Genomic DNA, 20,487 nt, shown 5'->3' with positions numbered 1-20,487 from the left:
TGTATACTCTGAATTGAGAACTAAAAGTGGATTAGCCCCTTCAGATGGCCTCACCTAAATGTGACTTCTACTAAGGTTTCAGTACTCTTCAAATATCTCGATTTTTTTTCAGAAGCTTTTTTCTACATAAAATGGATACTGTGTAAAAGCTTCTGAAAATCGAGATATCTGAAGACTATTGAAACCTTAGTAGAAGTCACATTTCAGTTCTGTTCTGCACAGCTCATCTTAATTCATACTACTAAAATTAGCCCAACGAAGTATTAGTTCAGATTGTCGGGATAATTGCTATGGCAAATCACACTGAACTCCATGCTTTTGAATCCAAGTTTGATATAATTGTAGTCAATGCCCTTCACTGTAGAAGGGTGATGGTAATATGAAAAATTACTTTATAACTGTGAGGGAAAATTATTCCAGTTACTTGAGAACGGATAACCATACCACAATATAATTATCTCCATACTCATTCAGGTATTTCTGACAAGCACTTTAAAAATAAAACATAGCCGCGTAATGGTGCAACATGCTTGCTAAGATTTTTCCATCCCAGATATAATCTGTTTACCTGTCTAAACTGTGACAGTAATGAAGAACTGAGATATATTACTTGCCCAGCTGAAGGGTGACCATATTTCCTTATGCTGAATATGGAACACTTGGCAAAATTGTACACTTGTACTGAAGTGAATTCAATGGAAATCAGTCAGAACTATGCTGTACAAACATTCAAATTAACATCAAGTTGACTAAGTCCCTGTAGAAAAGAAATATTGCGCAGTTGGATTCTTTCGATTCACCATTAAAAAAAAATTGGGGCTCACGTGGGAGGAGGTGACACACACACTCCTGTGCACCTCACATGGGGCAGGGGGCTGACTAACAGACCCTCTTCTCCCTTCCCAGTGCTCTCTGCCCTTCATACCTGGCTGAGTCCCTGAGATGGACCCGCCTGGACACACTCTGTCCTGCACTTTTTGTGATCTCCTGCCGCCTCTCCTGGTACCTGATCTTCCTGAGGCAACACATGGGGAGGGGCATGCAGGGTTACGTGCCTCCCAAGTTCTGCCAGGATTCACACCAGAACGTATCCAGAAGCAGCCTTTAGCACTATGCAGGAGGGAAGGAGCAGGAGCTGCTTTCGGCTGTTGGGGGAGGGGACAGAAGGAAGGATGACCTTGCCATCCTAGGAGGGTGCCTAGTGGATGGAGCAGTTGTGTGCTCCCCAGGAAAGGATCTGGGGGGAGAGGTGGGTGAAGAGGGTGCTAAGTCCCTGCCCAGGAGCTTCTGCAGAGTCTGCAGGGTCAGAGTGCAAACAGGCAGGAAATTGCTTTCCCCTACCACTTCAGAGCTTAGCTGAGGGGTGTGCCAGCTTGGCTCCTACTAGCCAGCACACTGGGCCAAAGGGTCTTGGGCTTTCCCTATGGGACCAGCCTAGCCAGAGACAGTGGGGGAAGGAAGGAGCCTGCTCGCTAGGCTGTTGGTTAGCTGCTCACCCTAGCTAGAGGCTGGTTCTCTGCCCAGTGCTGGGAACAGGATGCACCCTCCTTGTGAGGAATAGGGAGGAACAGTGGGTCTGGGGTAGAGGGCCCGGAGCAAACAAGGGAGAGGACAGCAAGAGAGAGAGCATGTAAAGGACAATGGATGGGCAGCAGAGGCAACATGTAACCAGCTACTGTCTGGCACCTGTCTGCATTCACCAATCACCACAGTTCACAGCCAGTGCTGGTCAGAAATAGGATGGGAGTGGGGCCCTACTGGCCTAGAACTAGCATACACGGGTGCTGAGCTGATGGGCCAGCAGGGGGAGTAGCCAGCACTGTGCACTGCCACTTTGCCCTGGAACCAGCCTTGCACACTTGTCCCCATTGTCCACCACTATCCCTACATACACACTCACTCACCACTGGTGGGCAGGTATTTGACAAGCAGGGATCTGGTCAGTAGCAGGACTCACCAGGACTGATGGGGGAAGAAGGGAAAAGAGAAAATAGGGGACAATTTCCCATGACTAAGAAAAAGTTGGGATATGTGCAGGAGGGCTTAAATACGGGATTGTCCCTTTAAATATGGGACATCTGGTCATCCTACCTAACTGAAGAAGTTAATTCTCCCCAGAACAGTTGTTGAGGTAGAGTTTTGCAAGGCTGCTGTTGCATGAGAAGCTGGGTGAAGGTCCATCGCATCAGGAAAATTTTGAAGACAATGCTTCTTTTACTCCCCTATTTATAAAGCCTTTTTACTCTTCTTTGGCCAAACAAAAACGAAATAACACATTTTTTAAAATAGTCACTTCTGGGCAAAACAGACTGGCGAAAGCCATATTTATTCTCAGTCAGGATGACAACTTTCCAATGAATCCTTAGGAAATTCCGGTTTTCAAAGTGGTGAAATGTTACAGCCTGTGTTAACAGACATCATTGGGGTATCTGACCTTTGGCACCAAACAATTAAGTATTATGAGGAAATTAGAAATAGATATAAATAAAGAAGCAATTATAAATATTTCTCACATTCTTTCAACATATTTTCTTTGAGTAATTTTACTACTATTTTACATGTCCACAATGCTTTGCAAATGTTAATCCCTCACACTGGTAAAATTGAGGCAGGAAGGTTAAATTACCCCAGAGTCACTGGCAAGCCAGGCATGGAATTTGGAATCTTCTGGCTCCCAGCAATATGCTAGTTCTGCCAGACCCCTCTGCCTAACACACAAACGCCTTTGTTCTGTCTCTTCATACCACACCTCGCCATCTGCCAAAGTAGTACTTGATTTCAGTATGGGTAAGATTGGTATAAACAAGTAGACGAAATCTCAGTTAACAGTGCAGATTGTTTATAAATGGCAGTTGATTGTGACCTTGACTGAAGTGCCTAGTGCCAAATTGAACTCTGGAGCTAGAGCAGGCAAAAAATCCAGCAGCCCAAGTAGTTGGAATAAGATATCCACCTCATTTGAAACAGGCTTTGAGTTACTTTTAGTTCCTCATATTAATGAGCTTTGTCAATATACAAAGAACATGTCTGACTTTTTCTAGCATTGTTCTATCAAAACTGGTATCTTGCATTAATGTTTTGGAGTGTGGTGAGATATTCTCCTTCTAGAGAGCACTCAAACACAATATGCAACTCTGGGTCACTGCCAGTGAGCCAATGTGAAATGGCTGTTCTAAAAACAAATGACAATTCTGGTAGGTTTCAGCATACTGGATATTTCTATATGGAAATACAGGCAGGCTAATCCACATTTTAAAATGAAGTACAGTCTCTTACACAATATAATTTATCTTAGTTACATTATGCTACATAAAAAAAAATTAAAAAAACTTAAACAACAAATGGTCCTGTAGCACCTTAGAGACTAACAAAAAGTATAGATAGTAATACAGGGTACAAGTGGCAGTTCAGTAAAATCCCATGTAGCCAGCACAAAAAGGTACTTTGAGAATGGAATATCCTTCTGTTGTGATCACATAGTGTGAACCATTCGCCATATACTAAGATTGGAGGAGGCCGTCTTTCACGTCACTTAATTTAAAGCAGACAGGACTTTCTGATATCTTGGTTGGTAGCTTCATAGTTGTGGGATTATTTGAGGAATGCTCACCATGAGTAGGTCTACACTGCACCTGTAGTTTGAAATAAGCTATGCAAATTGAGCACCTTATTTTGAGTGTATTTCAAAATAGTTTATTTCAAAACATCACTTAATCCCCGTGGAATGAGGTTTACCAGGACATCAAAATAGTGCACCCATTATGTTGAAAGATATTTCGAAATAAAGGGGCGTGCTGTCAAGATGCAGAAAATATTTCAGGATACTGGAAGTGTGGGCTAATAAAACTGGGACTATTGTGAGTGATCTTTTTCAGACTTGTTGTAGAAGCATTTGGTATGCATCATTCTGGGTGCTTTGATACAAGCAGGGAGCAACAGTGAGGTTGTACCTCTGTAGAAATCCAAATGTTACAACTTGGATCCTTACTAATTAAAAATGAATTTGAAATTATTGCTCTCATTTTCTTAGGGAATAATACTGTGTTTTGGGGCATTGTACTTGAGTCTCCTTTAAATTGGTGGGACTCCATACAACAACCGTGGCATCTTTCTCTGCCCACTTACAATACAATGACAATGACTTTAATCAGTGTTCTGCCTGGTTCCTTTGAAAAGGGAAACATGAGAGCAAAACCACAACAACAAAAATGAAAGGAAAGAAAACCCAGCTATAAATTGCATGTTGTAACAAGCTGTGGAATATCACACAACTAAAATTACAATCCTGGGTAATTCCCTCTTGGCCGAAACTTTTATTGTATAACTGCTTAAAACTCTCTTGCCCTTGCATTACAAAAGGTATATTAATGTCAAAGTGTATTCACCCAAATCCTTCCCTTACTTAAATCTGTTGTGAAAAGATTTGGTTCTCATTTGAGCACGAAATTACTCCAAAAATTGAGTCCAGGAATTAATTTCTGTTGTGTGATATTTTATATCCTGATGTAAAGGCAATATTTATTCTTCAGATAGTGTTCCTCTCGTTGCTCCACTTCAGGTGCACATGCCTCTCAAGCTCTGGATCAGAATTTTTAGCTAGCAATGTCCATGTGGCCTGCTCATACACCCTCTGCCTCCTTGTGCCAGATAGCAAGGCAGTATGAGGATACACAAGCAAATGGCCCTTTGTTTCTTCTCATTTGCCTTGGCCTGATGTGGAACCCTCACATGGCTGCCTTGAATGTTCCTTGGCTTTTCTATTTCTATTGTGGTTAGTATAGTTAGTTTAGATAAATAGTGAGAGCAGTGGTACCATTACCTGGTTCACCTATGTGTCCAACTATTGTTCAGGCTCCTGACAGTTTTCATCTATCAAGAAAGAAGGTTGTGTGCTTCATCCCAACCTTGCAGATCTCTGCCTGAGGGCATGGATCCTTGTCGGTTCATAGGATTAGAATCCCTGTGCTCTATAGAGTATAGATGTACTGAATAAGAGAAAAAGATAAACCTGCACTACTTATCTGTAGAAATGAAAGAGGCCTTCTGCCTGATTCATTGCCGCTTTCAGCCATTCTGAATTATCTGTTGATCTAAAGAAATCAGTGTTATATGTTCAATTAAGGTCCCTTTGGCCACAATATCAGCCTTTCAATCTCCAGTGGAAAGAGTCTCTATTTGCAAATCTGGTATCTAGGGTTATTAAAGGTTTGGAGAATCTCTGTCTGCAGATTAGATACACTACCCAGACCTGGGACCTTAACTTCTCTTATGAGACCTCTATTCAGATCAATGGCAGCCTATTTTCTTTTCCATTTGTCTATGAAGACAGCCTTTTTTGTAACCCTCACCCAGACCTGTAGGATCAGAGAGATTGGGGCCTTGATGGTAGATCATCCCTTTATGGACCAGATCTCTTCATATCCACACCCTAAATTATTACCTAAGTTTCTATCAGAGTTCTACCCTAATCCATTCATCTGCCAGAGTTTTTCCAGAAGCTACATACCTGTTTATATTCATTGGATGATAGAAGGGGGAACCAAGCTATTTAGGAAGTCACCTAGGCTCTTCATTTCCTTTGCAGATAGATCTATGGGTTCTCAGTGTCTCATTAGAAGCTATTGAGATGGATATTGGGATGTGCTATCAGTTATGTCGCTGCAGGCATTCTCCTGATAGCACAGTCGACCAGATCCCAGGCAACATCTGGCATTACTGAAGAATGTACCAGAACCTGAAATATGTCTACATGGGCTACAGTGCATACATTTTTCAAATATTCTGCCCTGATCCATGCTGTCAGATCGAATGCGGCACTTGGTTCTGCAGTACTGTCTTCAATTCTGGACTCAGTTCAAAGTTCCCTCCGCCATCTGGGGATACTGGTTGGTCCCCAGGGGGACACTATTTGAACAAGGTTACTCACTTGGTGCAGTAACTGTGAATCTGAGATGTCTCCCTCTGGGTGCTCCAGTACCCATCTTTCTTCCCCTTTGCTTCAGGCTGTTCCTTAGGGGATGTTTTGAGTAAATAAAGGACTGTATGCAGCATGCCTGCACATCTCTGTATAGCTTTGTTACATGGCACAAGGAGGCACAGGGCAAATGGATAGATCAAGTGAACACTGATAACTGAAAATCTCTGATCAAGAACTCGAGGTACATGCAAAGTGGAGCACCTATTGGGACATGCATCTTGAAGAAACGCAATCACTGTACAAAGTGAGTAACCTCTTTGCTCCACTATCCTCACTCCTTTTAATCCATGATGGACTCTCTTCAGCAGAAATTACACTGTAGCCATATAGCCCCAGGTCACTCACCAGATTTCTGTGCACTGGTACAATGAGCTACAATTTTGACCTGCCTGCATAATCATTTTCCCATAGATCCATGGGGAAAGGGGAAATGTGTGCCGCAAAGAGACCAACTGGAAATTGTGTCCTAAGTTTGGGTGGGGTGGAAGGAATTCTGCAAAATACTTTTTAAAGAATTTTAGTACCTAGAATAATTTCTTTTTATCCAGCAGCAAATTGTCTGTCTTACCCTTCCCTTTTAAACGCACATTAGGAAAATTTATACTCCTGTAACTATATCAACTGTAGTGCATGGATACAAATTAGTAATGTAACCACACCAGTTAATTACAACACTGCAGGTTTCCTTGACATATACCAAGCATTGAGACCTGATTTTTCCAGTGCCCTGCACCTTGTGTAATCACTTACTTTCATGCACAGATGGTGTAGCAAACTATCCATTTCAGATGTGCATGAATGCATTATTTACAGGCCTATAGTCATGTCCAGTGTCCTTTGAAATCCCCATTTAGTCTTTCTCACTTCTCTAACACCCATGAAGACCTGTGAATATTTAGAGTTGTTGTCTTAACTTTCTCACCCAAAATCAGAGGTTGAATGTCTTAAGTAGCAACAGTGTGCATAACACACTGCTCTGTGCAGATTTCTATTAAAAATATGTAAGATGCTACAAGTTACACACCAGTAAGTGAATGTATGCATTGTAAGAGCGCTTGAGTTTGTACAGCTTTCCCAGGTAGGGGCCAGAAGAGATAAGGTATTGGGAGGAAAAGTAGCCAACAGAATGTTGTGGGCAGAATACTTTCCCTTAAATCACCATCTGGCCCTTCAGCATATAGGTTTCACTCAGGTTCACTTAAAATCAGCTAGCCCTCTGTAGCTCACCTACCAGTTTGTAATTTACATCACTTCACACATTGCTTCTAAATCTGGCACCCTGCATCTATTATAGTAGGTAGATGCAAAGGACAATTGTGACTCTGGTAGTGACTGGGGATAATAGCTTTGGGCTATTTAGGTTATAATAGGTTGGACTCAATTTGCTCCTGAGGTCTCTTCTAACCCTGTGATTCTGATTCTGTTCTGTGATTCCACATATGTGAAGTGTAAACACCATACCTGGCATGGCACATTTATCTCCAAAATAAAACTGAAACTTCCTATTCTGGGACCCTTACACAAAATTTGTGTTGAATAGAGTCTTATATTGGCATTCAATATAAATCCACTTGTTCAGGACAAGATATAGCTACATATTCTCATCTCAGCACTTTAAAATTCTTGTTTGTTTTATATAAAGCTTTTGACATTTTTCATTTTATTCCAAGCTTTTGAAAAGCAACACCAACAAGAATGTGTCTGCAAACATATTTAAAGCCATCTCCCATTCTCTTAAAATGGCATGCAACATAGCCATTCTGTTTTCTGTCTTGCCACACAGCACCCTCTCATTTCATGCAAGATTCAGCTTCCCTGAAGATAAGCAGTCTTCTCTGTAAATAGTCATATGTATTTAATCCAAAGATTCTGCAACCAATCTCAGTGTGCATTTGGGTTTTGGGATTTTTACTTTCTCTAGATAGTTAAAGAAAGTGATGGGGGAGGGAGAGAGGGATTACAGACAATTTCCATACAAACATCATATTAACACCCATTCACTATGAGTAGCTCTTTAGGCACCTTATATATTTATAATGAATTGTCATCCCTCTCTCTTTCAGTTGCAGGCCAAGGGCATATTGCCTTGCAGACAGTGATGAGGAGTCTTCTAGTGCTGGGTCTTCAGAGGAGGATGATGCTCCTGAGGTGATGGGAGGAGAGAAGCAGATGAATCCCGGTGCAGAAGGGTGAGATGTTTACCTGATTTTAAAAAACAAACAAGTTTGGCACCTTAGAGACTAACAAAAATATATAGTATCATAAGCTTTCATGGGTAAAACCCACTTCATCAGAAGCGCTGGAGTGGAAATAACAGAAACCAAGACACATAAAACAGCAAAAGAAATCTGTCAGTTGTGAGACTGGTACTAATGAGGCTAATTAAGTGGACTGGAAGTGTCATAGCTTTTGATGTAAAAATGCAGTTATTAAAGACAGGGGGAGACTGGATTTATAATACAACATGTAGGTAATGACTTTGTTAAAGCCCAGGGTAACAGTGTCAAACAATCTTTGCCAGGTGAAGGATTGACAGTCTTTCACGTTCTGTTCCACCACAGTGTTTGTCATGAAAAAGGGCATCACTAATATGTGTCTGTGTATGTATGACCTTCCAACAACATAACTGAAAGGCAGCTGCTTCTGGGATGGAATCGGGGCAAGCAACTAGCAAACTACAACAAAGGAAGAAAGGGAAATATTGACCAAAATAAATAGCTAATCTCATAGCAGAATACACAGGAGTTTAATTTCTAAGCTATCCTGCAAAAGATCTCTGTAGAGTGTACTGCATAGTGCTCAGATTACATTTGATACTTCCATAACTTATCTGTAGATTTTAAAAAACGCTAAATGTATTTATCCAGTGTTACAAATTCGGTGACTTTGGAAAGTTACTTGGAAGTTTTTATACCTAAGATGTCTCATCTGGTGGCAGAGCCAGGAATTGAATTCCCAGCATTGTGCTTAAACCATAGCGGTTGTAAATGCCTTCAGAAGTGGAAAGATTAGGTCATCTTAGTTAGGGGTTAACCTATTTCTTTATGGTTTAGGAGTTTCTAAACTTAAGTATCAAGTGTGTAGCGTTTGAGCCATAGCTTCTCTTGGTCACTGTCACTTGATTTTTCTCTCCTTTTGTTGACTTTTAGAGTAGCTTGACTGTGTGACTCCACTCCCTACTGTGCTGTGGGGATAAGAAAAGCTTATAAAATAATTTTGTGGGTTTCTCAATTAGACTCTTCGGGTAGATACCCAGGATGTGTATCTTTAATGGACAAATCCATTTAATGTGTATATGGTGCTCTTTGTAATTATTTATATGCAATATATATCTTCTACTTTTACAAATACATTGTTTTCCCTTTTTGTTCTGTTGGCAATGATAAATGCATGTAATTTTTACTTGTATATAAATGTAGAAAGAAATTCTGACTGGCCACCTAACTTTTTCGTGCTTTTGAAAATTCACAATATTACCAATGAATGGATAACTCTATTTCTGGTTGGGCTAGATCTATGGCTGGTATAAATCAGTTAATTTAAATTAATGAAAATATGTTGGTTTATACCAATTGAGAATTGGCCCACTGTGTTCATGCAGATTAATGCCTGGGAGACAATAACTGAATAGATAGGGTGACTATGTTTCCTTTATGCTGAATATGGGACACTAGGTAAAATTGTACACTTGTACTGAAGTGAATTCAATGGCAATCAATCAGAACTATGCTGTACAAACATTCAAATTAACATCAAGTTGACTTAAGTCCCTGTAGGTTATGTTGTAGGCCACCAGCAGCCACCTCCTGTCCCCCAGCTAGAGTGTGGGCAGGAAGGGTTAATCCCTAAGCGTGTATTATGCACTAGGGCCCAGGGAACCTGATTGCAGGGGCTTCAGTGAACCTGGCCAGTGGCGGCTCAGCAAGGGAAGGAGGGTGCCTAGTGGTTGGAGCAGTCGTATGCTCCCCAGGAAAGGACCTGGTGGGGAGAGGTGGGTGAAGAGGGTGCTAAGTCCCTGCCCGGGAGCTTCTGCAGAATCTGCAGGGTCAGAGTACAAACAGGCAGGAAAGTGCTTTCCCCTGCCACTTCTGTGCCAGCTTGGCTCCTGCTAGCCAGCACACTGGGCCAGAGGGTCTTGGGCTTTCCCTATGGGACCAGCCCAGCCGGAGATGATAGGGGAAGGAAGGTGGGATTTTCTAAAGCATTTGGGCTCAATTGAAATTAAGATAGGCACTTTAGGCCCTGTTTGAAAACTCCAGGAGGCACCTGAATATCTTTGAAAATCTGTCTTACTCTGTTCCCCAGCAGGAGTAAACTATCAGTGAAATTTTGAGGGTCTTACAGGAGGTAGTAAGCATCTATTGTAACTATTAGATCTCTCTGAAAATCTCAGCATAAGAGTGTGTGTTTGTGTGTGTATATAAATAAATAACTAAATAAATAAATGTTTGGAGAAGTGCTTTTAGCATACCTCATTTTAAATTTCTCAACTATTGAGGCTTCCACCACACACATTTCCCTGACAGGAAGTTTCCCTTAGCATTCAGCGTGCACTTTTCTTCATTTCATTCCCATGTTTTTTATGTGAGATCATCATTTGTACAGCCTGTAGCTCCCACTGTGCTGTTTCTTCATGGAGCATGCAGAGAAAAAGAAATTTTTAGAAAAAAAAACTAGCTAATTTCTGGGTGCATCATTTTGATTATGTATTTTTTCTTCTTCCACTTCTGAAGGTATGTTGGAGGACATCGGACAAGTAAAATCATGAGGCTTGTGGATAAAATTACCAAGTCAAAATATTTCCAGAAAGCCACAGAGACTGAGTTCATTAAAAAAAAGATTGAAGAAGTCTCCAATACTCCACTGCTGCTAACTGTTGAAGTACAAGAATGTAAAGGAACACTAGCTGTTAACATTCCACCACCACCTACTGACAGAATATGGTAAGTGCAGTAGAGCAAGATAGAAACTGAATTCTCTGAACAGTCATTCCCCACTCAACAATACTAATTTATCTTCTAAAAGACATGGGGTACTTTCATATCTTTAGAGCCCTGCATGGATAGAAGTGATAGCCACAGATAGATATCAGGATCCACAGAGTTCTAATTCGAAGAGTCGCGGTAACCAGTGGAGAGAAGCATGGTCCTGTTGCACCCAGGAACCAGAACCCCATACCAGCAGCTCCTCCTGCCTGCACCACTCCCAACCCTGTGCCCAGCCCAATGTATCCAGTCTGGAATCAGACAACCTTGTTGTACTACCTTGAGAGAAGAGTCCTATGGATCTGTGTATCCCAATGGCTATCCACATTCATGGATAAACATTCCAATTTATACAAGGCTCTACATATCTTTGCAGCAGTTTGATTTTTATTTTATAGACATGTCAGTGTAATTCTTTTATTTTGCCCAGTGTCTTTGAAATGTTTTGCTACAAAATGTCTTGGGGCCAGCCTCTCAGAAGTGCTAGTATCATAAAACCTTCCTCTGCAGAGCATGCCATATGCAAAATAGTTCTGAGGGACCAAAACAAGAAAAGCTTAGATACTCAGCTTACAAGCATTTTGGAAGAAATGCAATAAGAATGAATATTGATTAAACTAGAGTTGTGACAGGAGTTCATCAGAATCCGAATTCCATTTACAACTAATGTGTTCAAGCATTTCCTTCAGGAGACAGTCACAATAAAATATCCCCTTTTTGGTGTGTTCTCTTGAGGTATGGTTTCCGAAGACCTCCCTATCTAGAGCTAAAAGCTCGGCCAAAGCTTGGTGAGAGAGAAGTGACTTTGGTTCATGTGACTGACTGGATAGAAAAGAAACTGGAACAGGAGTTTCAGGTATGTTTCTGTAATAACTTCAAAGATATTTGTTATGTAACCAGTGGAAGTTGTGGTTCAAAATTGTTCCCTTAATTCCTAGTGCTGACCTAAGCTACTTGCAGATTTTCCATTTGTAAAAGTGGTCACCTGCTCTCAGTGAGAGGGGGCTAGATGCTGAGCACTACTGAAAAACTGGCCAACTGATCAACCACAACTGATATAAATACCCAGGATGGCACAAAGAGAGGAAGGGTCTGACTAGTCAGACCTATCCAGGAGACTTTCTAGATCAAGACTGCCATCTTCAATTCAGCTTCAAAGAGACTACAGCAGCAGTGGGCAAACTAAGCTAGTGTATGGGCTGCGTGAGTGGCCCTCCTTAATCTCGAGTGGCCACGAGAGTGTCCTAAACAAGATTGTCTCCTGAGTTAGGGCAGTTTTGCTGTGGTTGTGCACCTAGACTTCATGGAATGCACCAGTTGAACTGCAGCAGCACTTTTATGCAGAGGGAGCACATGGCTCAATGGACAGAAACCAGTGGAATCTAGCAACCCCTATGCCACACAGAAAACCAGAGTGGGCCACAGATTGCCCACCACTGAACTACAGTGAGACACATGCTGGGAGAGAAAACAGGCATTTCTGTGAGTTGAGTAAAATGTGCAGGGATCTCAGCACTTCCTAATGTCTTGTCTGCAATTGTAGTTTATGCTACGGATGTTAGATAGCATGTAATTGAATAGTCATGTAACTGCATCAAATTTTAGCTGTTACACAACTATTCAATAGTCCCCAGTTGTGGGATCAGCACCCAGTGCGCTCCCAGCCCCACTTCCCTGGACCCCCTGCCACCGTACATTGCTGCCTTTCTATCCGAGGCAGCAGCACGGGGTGACAGACAGGAGCTGGTTTAAAAATTGGCTTCACACAGACCAGTTCCTGCCTATTTGCCCCTGTCCACAGGGGGTCTAAGCGCTGCACGAATAGAAGCAGCTCTGCAGCAGCAGCCTCTGTCTGCGGGGAGCTTGGTTCCTCCATGGACGGGGCAGTAGGCAGGAACTGGTCTTCACAGGAAGGCAGTTTTTAAACCGGCTCCGCCTGCCACCCCGCGCTGCTGCCTCTGATCAGCTTATCGGTTAATCGTGTATTCGTCTACACATTGACATCCCAGGTTACACATCAAAACTGTTGAGGCTAGTTGGGCACTGCAGAGCTTGCATATACAAATTGCATCAAACTCTGTCTAAGCCAAAGAACCAGAAATTGAATTTTAAGTATGCTACTTACTTTTGAATTAGGCTAACCAGAAATCCTAAAATATTGAACAACGTATTAAACCAAGTTACATTTGATTTTTGCCTTCATTTTGCAGAAAATTTTTGTCATGCCAAACATGGATGATGTTTATATTCCTCTAATGCACTCAGCCATGGATCCCCGCTCATCTACGTGCCCTTCAAAGGATGCAGTCACAGAGGCTGTTGATGAACCATGAAATGTGAAGACTTGCAGTTTACAGTATTAAGAAATTTATTTTCATGGTTTTTTAAACTGTGCAGTAGTTTTGTCCTTAACTCGTGCCACAACTTTTTAAAGAGAACTGCCTATAACCATTTCTTTGCGCTCAACTTGCCTGGTTATTGTTCCTGTTTACTGCACTTATATGAAGTTTCATTCCATTTATAAGTTGATTTATTTTGTAATGGCTGCTGTCAGGAGTTTAACTGAGGCTAAGATGACCTGTTCTGAAGAAAAAAAAATCTAATTGTAATAGATCAAGGAGCTTGATGACACAAATTGTGGTCAGTTTGTGTTCATACATCGTGCTAATGCATTGGATTGTGGTTCTTTTGCAGCAAAGGAACTTGCCTGCTATATCCTCTTGCAGGAACAAACGTATACAACTGGAAGACTATTTTTTCTCTCTCAGGCAGTTGGAGGTGTAGAATGAACTGTTTTATGTTCTTTCACTTCTGCAGTCAATAGCTTGTGTCAAGCAATTGAAATAGGAAATGTTTTCAGGAGAAATGAATGTAAATCAGATGTATAGGTAATATTGTGAATGCATTTGTGTGGGGTATACATATTAACTTATTTTTTTCATACAAAATTAGTGCTTTTTTGGGAAGCAAGTAGCCATAAAACACACTCACATATATCAGTGAAAGTGGGAATTGGTGGGGTTATTTTGATTAAGAATGCATTAGGCAAAGCCATGAGACCAAACCATAGCAGCAAGCCTGCCTCATAGTGAGGTACAATCACCATGGTTTGTGGTTAATTCTGAATGTTTAAAGATATGAGCACACATGAAAATGTCTAAAACTGCACATCAAAAAGTTATCCTGCTTGTGTAAGAAGTCTCTAATACAGTGAAATAAATGGTGAGATTCTCATAGGAGTTTCTGTTGCTGTGTTTTCCTGTGACACCAGTGTTTACATGCAAAGCATGGGACTAAATATTGATGTTACAGCCATGCATCCTCAGTGACTTCAAATCACCTGATGTTGGTGAGAATTTGTAGCTGTAACTGAAGACAGATTTTGACACTTATGTGTTTATTTCTGTTTTGTTTGTGAAATAGGAATTCAAACATTTGAAGTTGCTCGGGCTGATCACAAACTGGGCTATGATAGATTTAAGGAGAGTTTCTTCTAATAAATGGCCAAAACTATGAGGAAAAAAACCCCCTGCCTTTGTATTTCTATCCTGTGTGGAGAGTCAGATAAAATGTATGCATTTGGACTATTTGAACACTACATATCTGATATTTAACATCTTTGACTTTTTTCTGAGTGTTGCCAACTGCTCATGTATTTGTCAGAATGTTTTAGTTTACACAGGTGAGTTTTGTAGCTCTCCTTTTGAATAGTGTAATTTGCTTTTTTAAGTAAATTTTAAGAACTTTTTGTATATTGTGTTCAGTCCCATTTGTTGTTAATCAAAATGTCCTTTGTGTAACTTTTGATGATTTGCCATCTCTAAATGAAGCTATCATAGTGAAGATTTTATAAACAGCACCTTGCCTGAAACATAATAAAGAAAATTAGCATTTAATATATTTAAAAATTAAGTCTATATTTGAACACCTATTTTTGGTTACTTTTAATTGCAATATTAGTAGGTTAGACTTGTTACCTAAACTCCTGTGACCATTCCAGTTTGTGTATATTGTTCTCGTATTGCGCTCATTACTACATTGGCATTGTCTGCCTTTCATAAAGTCTGCATGTCTTGTACGCAGGTCTTTTATATGATTTATTTCTATGTGCAATAACTAAAAATCAAGGGACTAGATGCACTAATGAGTAAAGATATCCAGATTTATTACGCAATTGTCATATTGCACTTCCTAATCAAACTGTGGGGTACTACAATTGGCTTGCTTTTTTTTCCTGAAATAAATTTATCCCATGTCAGACACATTCCATAGCCTGTTAAGTTATTTCTGCATAATTACATTTGGCCAGTAGTTTAAACTTGTGCAAAACACCCATGTTTTCAAAAGATGGAGTTGGGAAGCCATTCATATTGTTACCCCTCTTACAGTATCTCCAGAAGTTCATTTTTTATTGTATGTTCAAGCTGCATTAATGAGGCTATGGAGAACTGTAGAGGATAAATGGCTTCACTTAGTTGCAGTGGAATCTTTATGTAAAAGTGTGCAAAATGAAGAGCGAGTAGTTAGTGATAACACACTGAACTATAAGCAAAGGTAATCCCACAGTTGATCCCTTCATCTAATATATAGTCCTTAACTCAATTTTTGGTTTTCATTTAAATAGTGGGGCTGGAGGATTCAGTATACAGGCTGCCCCGGGCCCCCTCTTACCACAGCAGCTTGGTGTCAGGTGAGCAGCATCTCTCCATAGTCACAACTCCAGTGGGCCCAGCTGGGAGAGGGGTGCATGTCCCCTAGCTGGGGCTGGTTCAGTTTTCTCTGCCTCGTGCACTTCCCAGCCAAAGTGAGGAATGCAGCAAAATGTGTGTTTTACTCCTTGCTTTCTGATGAATAGCCAATAATGTTCCTGTACAAATCAGAGGGAGAGCTTCACAGCCTTCCCCCACCCTCCCTAAAGGATGTGGGGAGGGACTCAGGCAGTCCTTGAAAGGGCTGACTGGGGGTATGCCCCCTCCCTCACCTGCTTTTCTGTATGATTTTATGACAGGGATGGGCAAAAGGGTCTTCGCAAGCCAGATCCGGCCCGCAGAGGCCCTGCTGCTCCCCTGCCCCCAAGCTGATTGGGACCTGGGGGCAGAGGGGCATGCGAAACTTCCTCCCTTCCTGCAAGGACCACACTGCACTCCAAAGTGCTATGTGCTTCTTGCAGGGCGGGAAGAGACATCAGTACTCTCCCACCACCAAGCCTTGATTGGCCTGGGGACGGGGGAAGCACTTGAAGCCTGAGGCTTATCCCTGAGCAGGAGCATGAGAGTATTTGCGCAAGAACCACTGATTTTGTACGTTACAAAGTCACTGTTCTAGCGCAAATACTCACGGCCAGTGTAGACAGGCAGCAAGATTTTGCACAAGTGGCTGCTTTTGCACTAAATCATGGCAATCTAGATGCAGCCATTGGCTTTAGTATTGTCTGATCCATGCATGTCAGTTCACCCCAGCATCACTTAGTATCTTGAGAAAGTATACCACTTGCTACCTATAGCATGAGAATACTGTCCTGCAAGTATTCCTCTTACTAGTCAGTATGCCTTACCACTCATGGAAGGACAACTCAGTGATCACGTGGCACACTGAAAAGTGACAAGGGTGTCAGCTATCTAATGACCCTGAAAGATGTCTTAGAACTCCAGTGAGATTCAATTACTGTTCATGCAGCTTCATCTTTCCTCTGCATTGGCCATTGCAGGAAAGCAGTAGTGAACCCAAACTTGAGCAAACCCTATATAATCAATCTTAAAGCTACAATAGAATTAGGAGACAACCTAACTGAAATTAAACTTTTCCCCCTATCCAGTTCACTTCTCTGGCACTTTTTTAAGGATAGGATCTTGAGTGTCCAAAAGGTTTTTTCCAGTTGTCCTATTAGCCTTATTTCTCTCATTTTATTTTAGCTCCTTCCATGCTAGTTGAGTATTTCACTTTTCATCATATGCTTTAAATCTTTGTATTTATCCTGTTTTTATAATGTAAATTGTAGCTGGGTCAAACTGTAGATCAGGATTAGGAAAAATACAGCCTGCCTTTTAACCCACCAATCCACTGGATCAGGACCATGGACACAGCAGGGAGCCTGAGAAGACTCCCTACCTGCCAGGCCCATGCTCAGAATAGCAGATGCAGGGTCCTGTTTGTCTTTGAACAGCTGCTCCCCAAGGTTAGGAGACGCTTTGTGCACTACCCTGCCCAGCGCAATTCTATTAGCCCAGGAACACACAAACCACTTCTCCCTCCCTCCACTCTCAGCTATTCAGACCTGCATGGCCCTGATTCTGGATCTGGCTGTTCCCTACCATGTCCTCTGTCCCAGGTGACATACCAAGTTACTGCTAGAGTGTGCACCCTCACAGGCCCACATACAGAATTTGAGTCCCACCCACCTTAGCAGAGCCACGCACTCACCTTCCTTTCACATGGTAAGCTGGTGGAGATGGGCTTGGTGGGAAAATGGGGGGCAGCTGCTCCTGGAATCAGGGCCCTAGCATCCCTTTTCCCACCCATCCCACATCTCTTCCTCCCCCACCCCGACTGGCTCCATCCCCTGCCAACTCTCACCCCAGGCAGGGATTCACAGCTCTGGGAGGCGCAGTGCTCCCTAGGGAGGCAGGTCTCCCCTCCCTAGATGCCTTGTTTCCTTGGGAGCAAAACTCAGGGTCCTAGCAAGGGGGGCTGGGCTCCCTGTGCTGGGATAGTCCCTCTGAGAGCATCATTAGTGGATGCTACCCATCTGAGCAAGTGCATATCACCTCAGTATTGATACACAGGACAAAACTCACTCTTCTCGAAGATGGATGGAAAATCTTTGAGGGAACACTGGTCACAACCCCTTTTTGTCCTAGATTGTTACTCAAGCCCCCAAGCACAAGCAAAGAGACATATCTCAAAGTTAAGATGGTCTCTACTCAGCTAAAGGGCCATGAGTGGTTAACTGGTGGGCTGGAGCAGCCCCCCACCTGTGCCATTTAATCAGTTAACTGACTTTGCACCCCTACTCTGCAGGACTGGGCTTTGTAGAGCTTGCCCCTGCAATGTAGACAAACCATCAAATTAACTCTTTGGAGTTTTAAAATGACATATCAAACTTCTACCATGTGATGCCTGGGGTATATAATATACAATTTTGTATTAGGGGATAATCTTGCTGCAAGGTAATTGTCTTCTACACCAGTGGTGCTCAAACTTCTCCTGTGCTACCGGCTCCTTTACTGCATAGTTGGTTCAGGAGGTGCTTGGGAGGGAAAGAGTTGGCTTAGGGGCGGGACTATCTGCCATAAAACCCATTGAATATTCCTCTTAGTAGGACATACCTGTATGCTACAGCAGAGGTTCTCAAACCTTTCCACCAATCAACCACCCATGATGAAAAAATGGGTGAAGGGGGGGAGTGGGATCAGGGTGGGAAGTAGGTGTAGGAAGGCCTGCTGACAGGGGCAGAGGGCACCATTGTCCTGGACATGGTCATTCAAAGGGACCCAGAGTTCCTTTGAACTGATGCAGGAACACCAGTGCTACTCTGCCTGGCTTTGGAGGAGCGGGAGCAGTGCGGTAGTCCTAAAGACTGGCTTCTGTTAGCCCCCACCTCTGCTGAGGAAGAGAGAACAGGGTGGAGGGGGATGCAGAAACTCACCTGGTTCCTCCCCACCCCCTCCCACTGCAATTTGGCCAACAGCAAGGAAAGCCTCAGAATCATGGAACACAACCAGAAGGGACCTGGAGAGGTCAAGTCCCATCCCCTGCCCTCACAGCAGGACCCAGTACCATCTAGACCATCCCTGATAGATGTCGCTCTAACCTGCTCTTGAAGATCTCCAGAGATGGAGAATCCTACAGGCAGCAGCTACGTCAAAGTAGGAATAAGAGATCCTCTGGAATAGGGCTTTATTCCAGAGGATCGGGCCAGTCTAGACTCTTTTTTCCGGCTTTTCCCCAAGCCAGAAAAAAGCGGCAGACATCTTTATTTAAATCCCCAGGGGATATTTAAATCCCCCACGGATTTTCCTATTCTGAAGTTGAAAATTAGCATGCCCCTTTCGGAAAAGGGGCCAGTGTAGACATAGCCAGCATGTCTGGGGAAGCACTTCCCCCCACAACAGGAAGTATGCTGGTACTCCAATAGGAGCCAGGGACTGGAGTTTCCAAGTGTCACGTATCCAGATACAACTCAAACCCACAATCCCAGGTTTTGCAGGCTGATCCCTTATCCAGGGGACCAGGGAAGTGCAGGAGCAGATTAGATCTTGGTGTGAGGATGGGGCAGGGAGGTGTACAGTATCTGGCCATGAGAGCTGGGGGTGCTCAGCTGGCTTTGCACCCCCTTGCTGCTCCCAGGCACACTTCCATGTAGTGCCTGTATGCTGTGTAGGTCCCCTGGTGGCTCGCTCCCAGTCCCAGCATGAAGGTGGTTCTGGTGCTCCAGACCATGGGCTCAGGAAGCTGAGCCTCAGCCCCAGACCACTTGGCTGTGTCTACACTGGCAAATTTTTCCACAAAATCATCTGCATTTGCAGAAAAACTTGCCAGCTGTCTACACTCGCCGCTTGAATTTCCACAAAAGCACTGACAATCTCATGTAAGATTGTCAGTGCTTTTGCAGAAATACTATGCTGCTCCCGTTCGGGCAAAAGGGCCAGTGTAGACAGCTTGGATTTGCTTTCCGCATAAAAGCTCCCATTGCGAAAATGGCGATCGGGGCTTTTTTGCGGAAAAGCGCATCTAGATTGGCCACGGACACTTTTCCGCAAAAAGTGCTTTTGCGGAAAAGCGTCCTGCCAATCTGGACGCGCTTTTCCAAAAATGCTTTTAGCAGAAAACTTTTCCGTTAAAAGCATTTCTGGAAAATCATGCCAGTGTAGACGTAGCCCTCGTGGCCTGCAATGGTCCTGGGTGAGGGGAACTCAAACACACAGTCCCATGCCTTAGCCATTAAGCCAGTGGGCCCACCCCCCCCCCCCTTCAGCTCACACTTTATTCATGAGAGCGCCCTCCCCGCCCCCAGCTGGGCCCCCTGGGCCAGTTCAATTGACACCGCCCAGCCTGTGGCTTGCTCTTAAAAGCGCCGCTCGGGCTGCAGCCAAGCGGCCCCAGTTATGAACAAGCGATTCCTCTGGCACCGCTGCTTGGCCAGCGCCGCCCGGGGAGGGAGGCTGCGCGGCTCAAAGGCGGTGCCCCCCCCCGCGGCGCGCAGCACGGAGACCACTCGGGCATGTCGCTGCTCGTTTATTGACAGGTCCTCTCAGCTCGGCGCGCGCGCTCTCCGGGGACTGCAGCAGGGCGGCTCCGGGGGGGCCTGCGGGGAACAGGAGCCTGGTGAGGTTCACGGGCCCCCCCCCCACATGCCGGGGAGGGGGAGGGGCCGGGCTCTGCCCGCCCCAGCGTCGGGGGCTCAGACTCGGTTTCACTTCATGCGCGTCAGAAGTCTAACACGTGTAAGGAGAATCATCACGGCAGCTGGCTGGACCCCCCCCCCCCCAAATATCCCCCCCCCCCCCGGCAGCAGCCTCCTCCTCA

The 20,487-nt window shown here is 43.5% G+C and overlaps 1 protein-coding gene and 2 non-coding genes across 7 annotated transcripts in view; 1 reads left to right on the top strand and 2 right to left on the bottom strand.

Moving 5' to 3' along the window:
* Positions 1 to 15,226, top strand: part of TEX2 (testis expressed 2) — a 149,792-nt gene extending 134,566 nt beyond the window's left edge. For all 5 annotated transcript variants that reach the window (XM_075903893.1, XM_075903889.1, XM_075903890.1 and 2 more), the window contains 4 exons: positions 8,041 to 8,166; positions 10,711 to 10,920; positions 11,698 to 11,818; positions 13,173 to 15,226. In XM_075903893.1, coding sequence (XP_075760008.1) covers positions 8,041 to 8,166; positions 10,711 to 10,920; positions 11,698 to 11,818; positions 13,173 to 13,295 — 580 coding nt within the window. In that variant the 3' untranslated portion in view covers positions 13,296 to 15,226. The remainder of the gene's footprint in view (positions 1 to 8,040; positions 8,167 to 10,710; positions 10,921 to 11,697; positions 11,819 to 13,172) is intronic.
* A 4,785-nt stretch (positions 15,227 to 20,011) lies between these two features.
* Positions 20,012 to 20,145, bottom strand: LOC142819194 (small nucleolar RNA SNORA76). The gene has a single exon (XR_012896988.1). It is a non-coding gene; the product is annotated as a small nucleolar RNA SNORA76 (small nucleolar RNA).
* A 215-nt stretch (positions 20,146 to 20,360) lies between these two features.
* Positions 20,361 to 20,425, bottom strand: LOC142819193 (small nucleolar RNA SNORD104). The gene has a single exon (XR_012896987.1). It is a non-coding gene; the product is annotated as a small nucleolar RNA SNORD104 (small nucleolar RNA).
* Between the last annotated feature and the right edge of the window lie 62 nt (positions 20,426 to 20,487).

This window comes from Pelodiscus sinensis, chromosome 20, assembly GCF_049634645.1.
Source record: "Pelodiscus sinensis isolate JC-2024 chromosome 20, ASM4963464v1, whole genome shotgun sequence".
NCBI classification, from domain to species: Eukaryota; Metazoa; Chordata; order Testudines; family Trionychidae; genus Pelodiscus; species Pelodiscus sinensis.
This window is presented reverse-complemented; position numbering and strand designations above follow the sequence as displayed.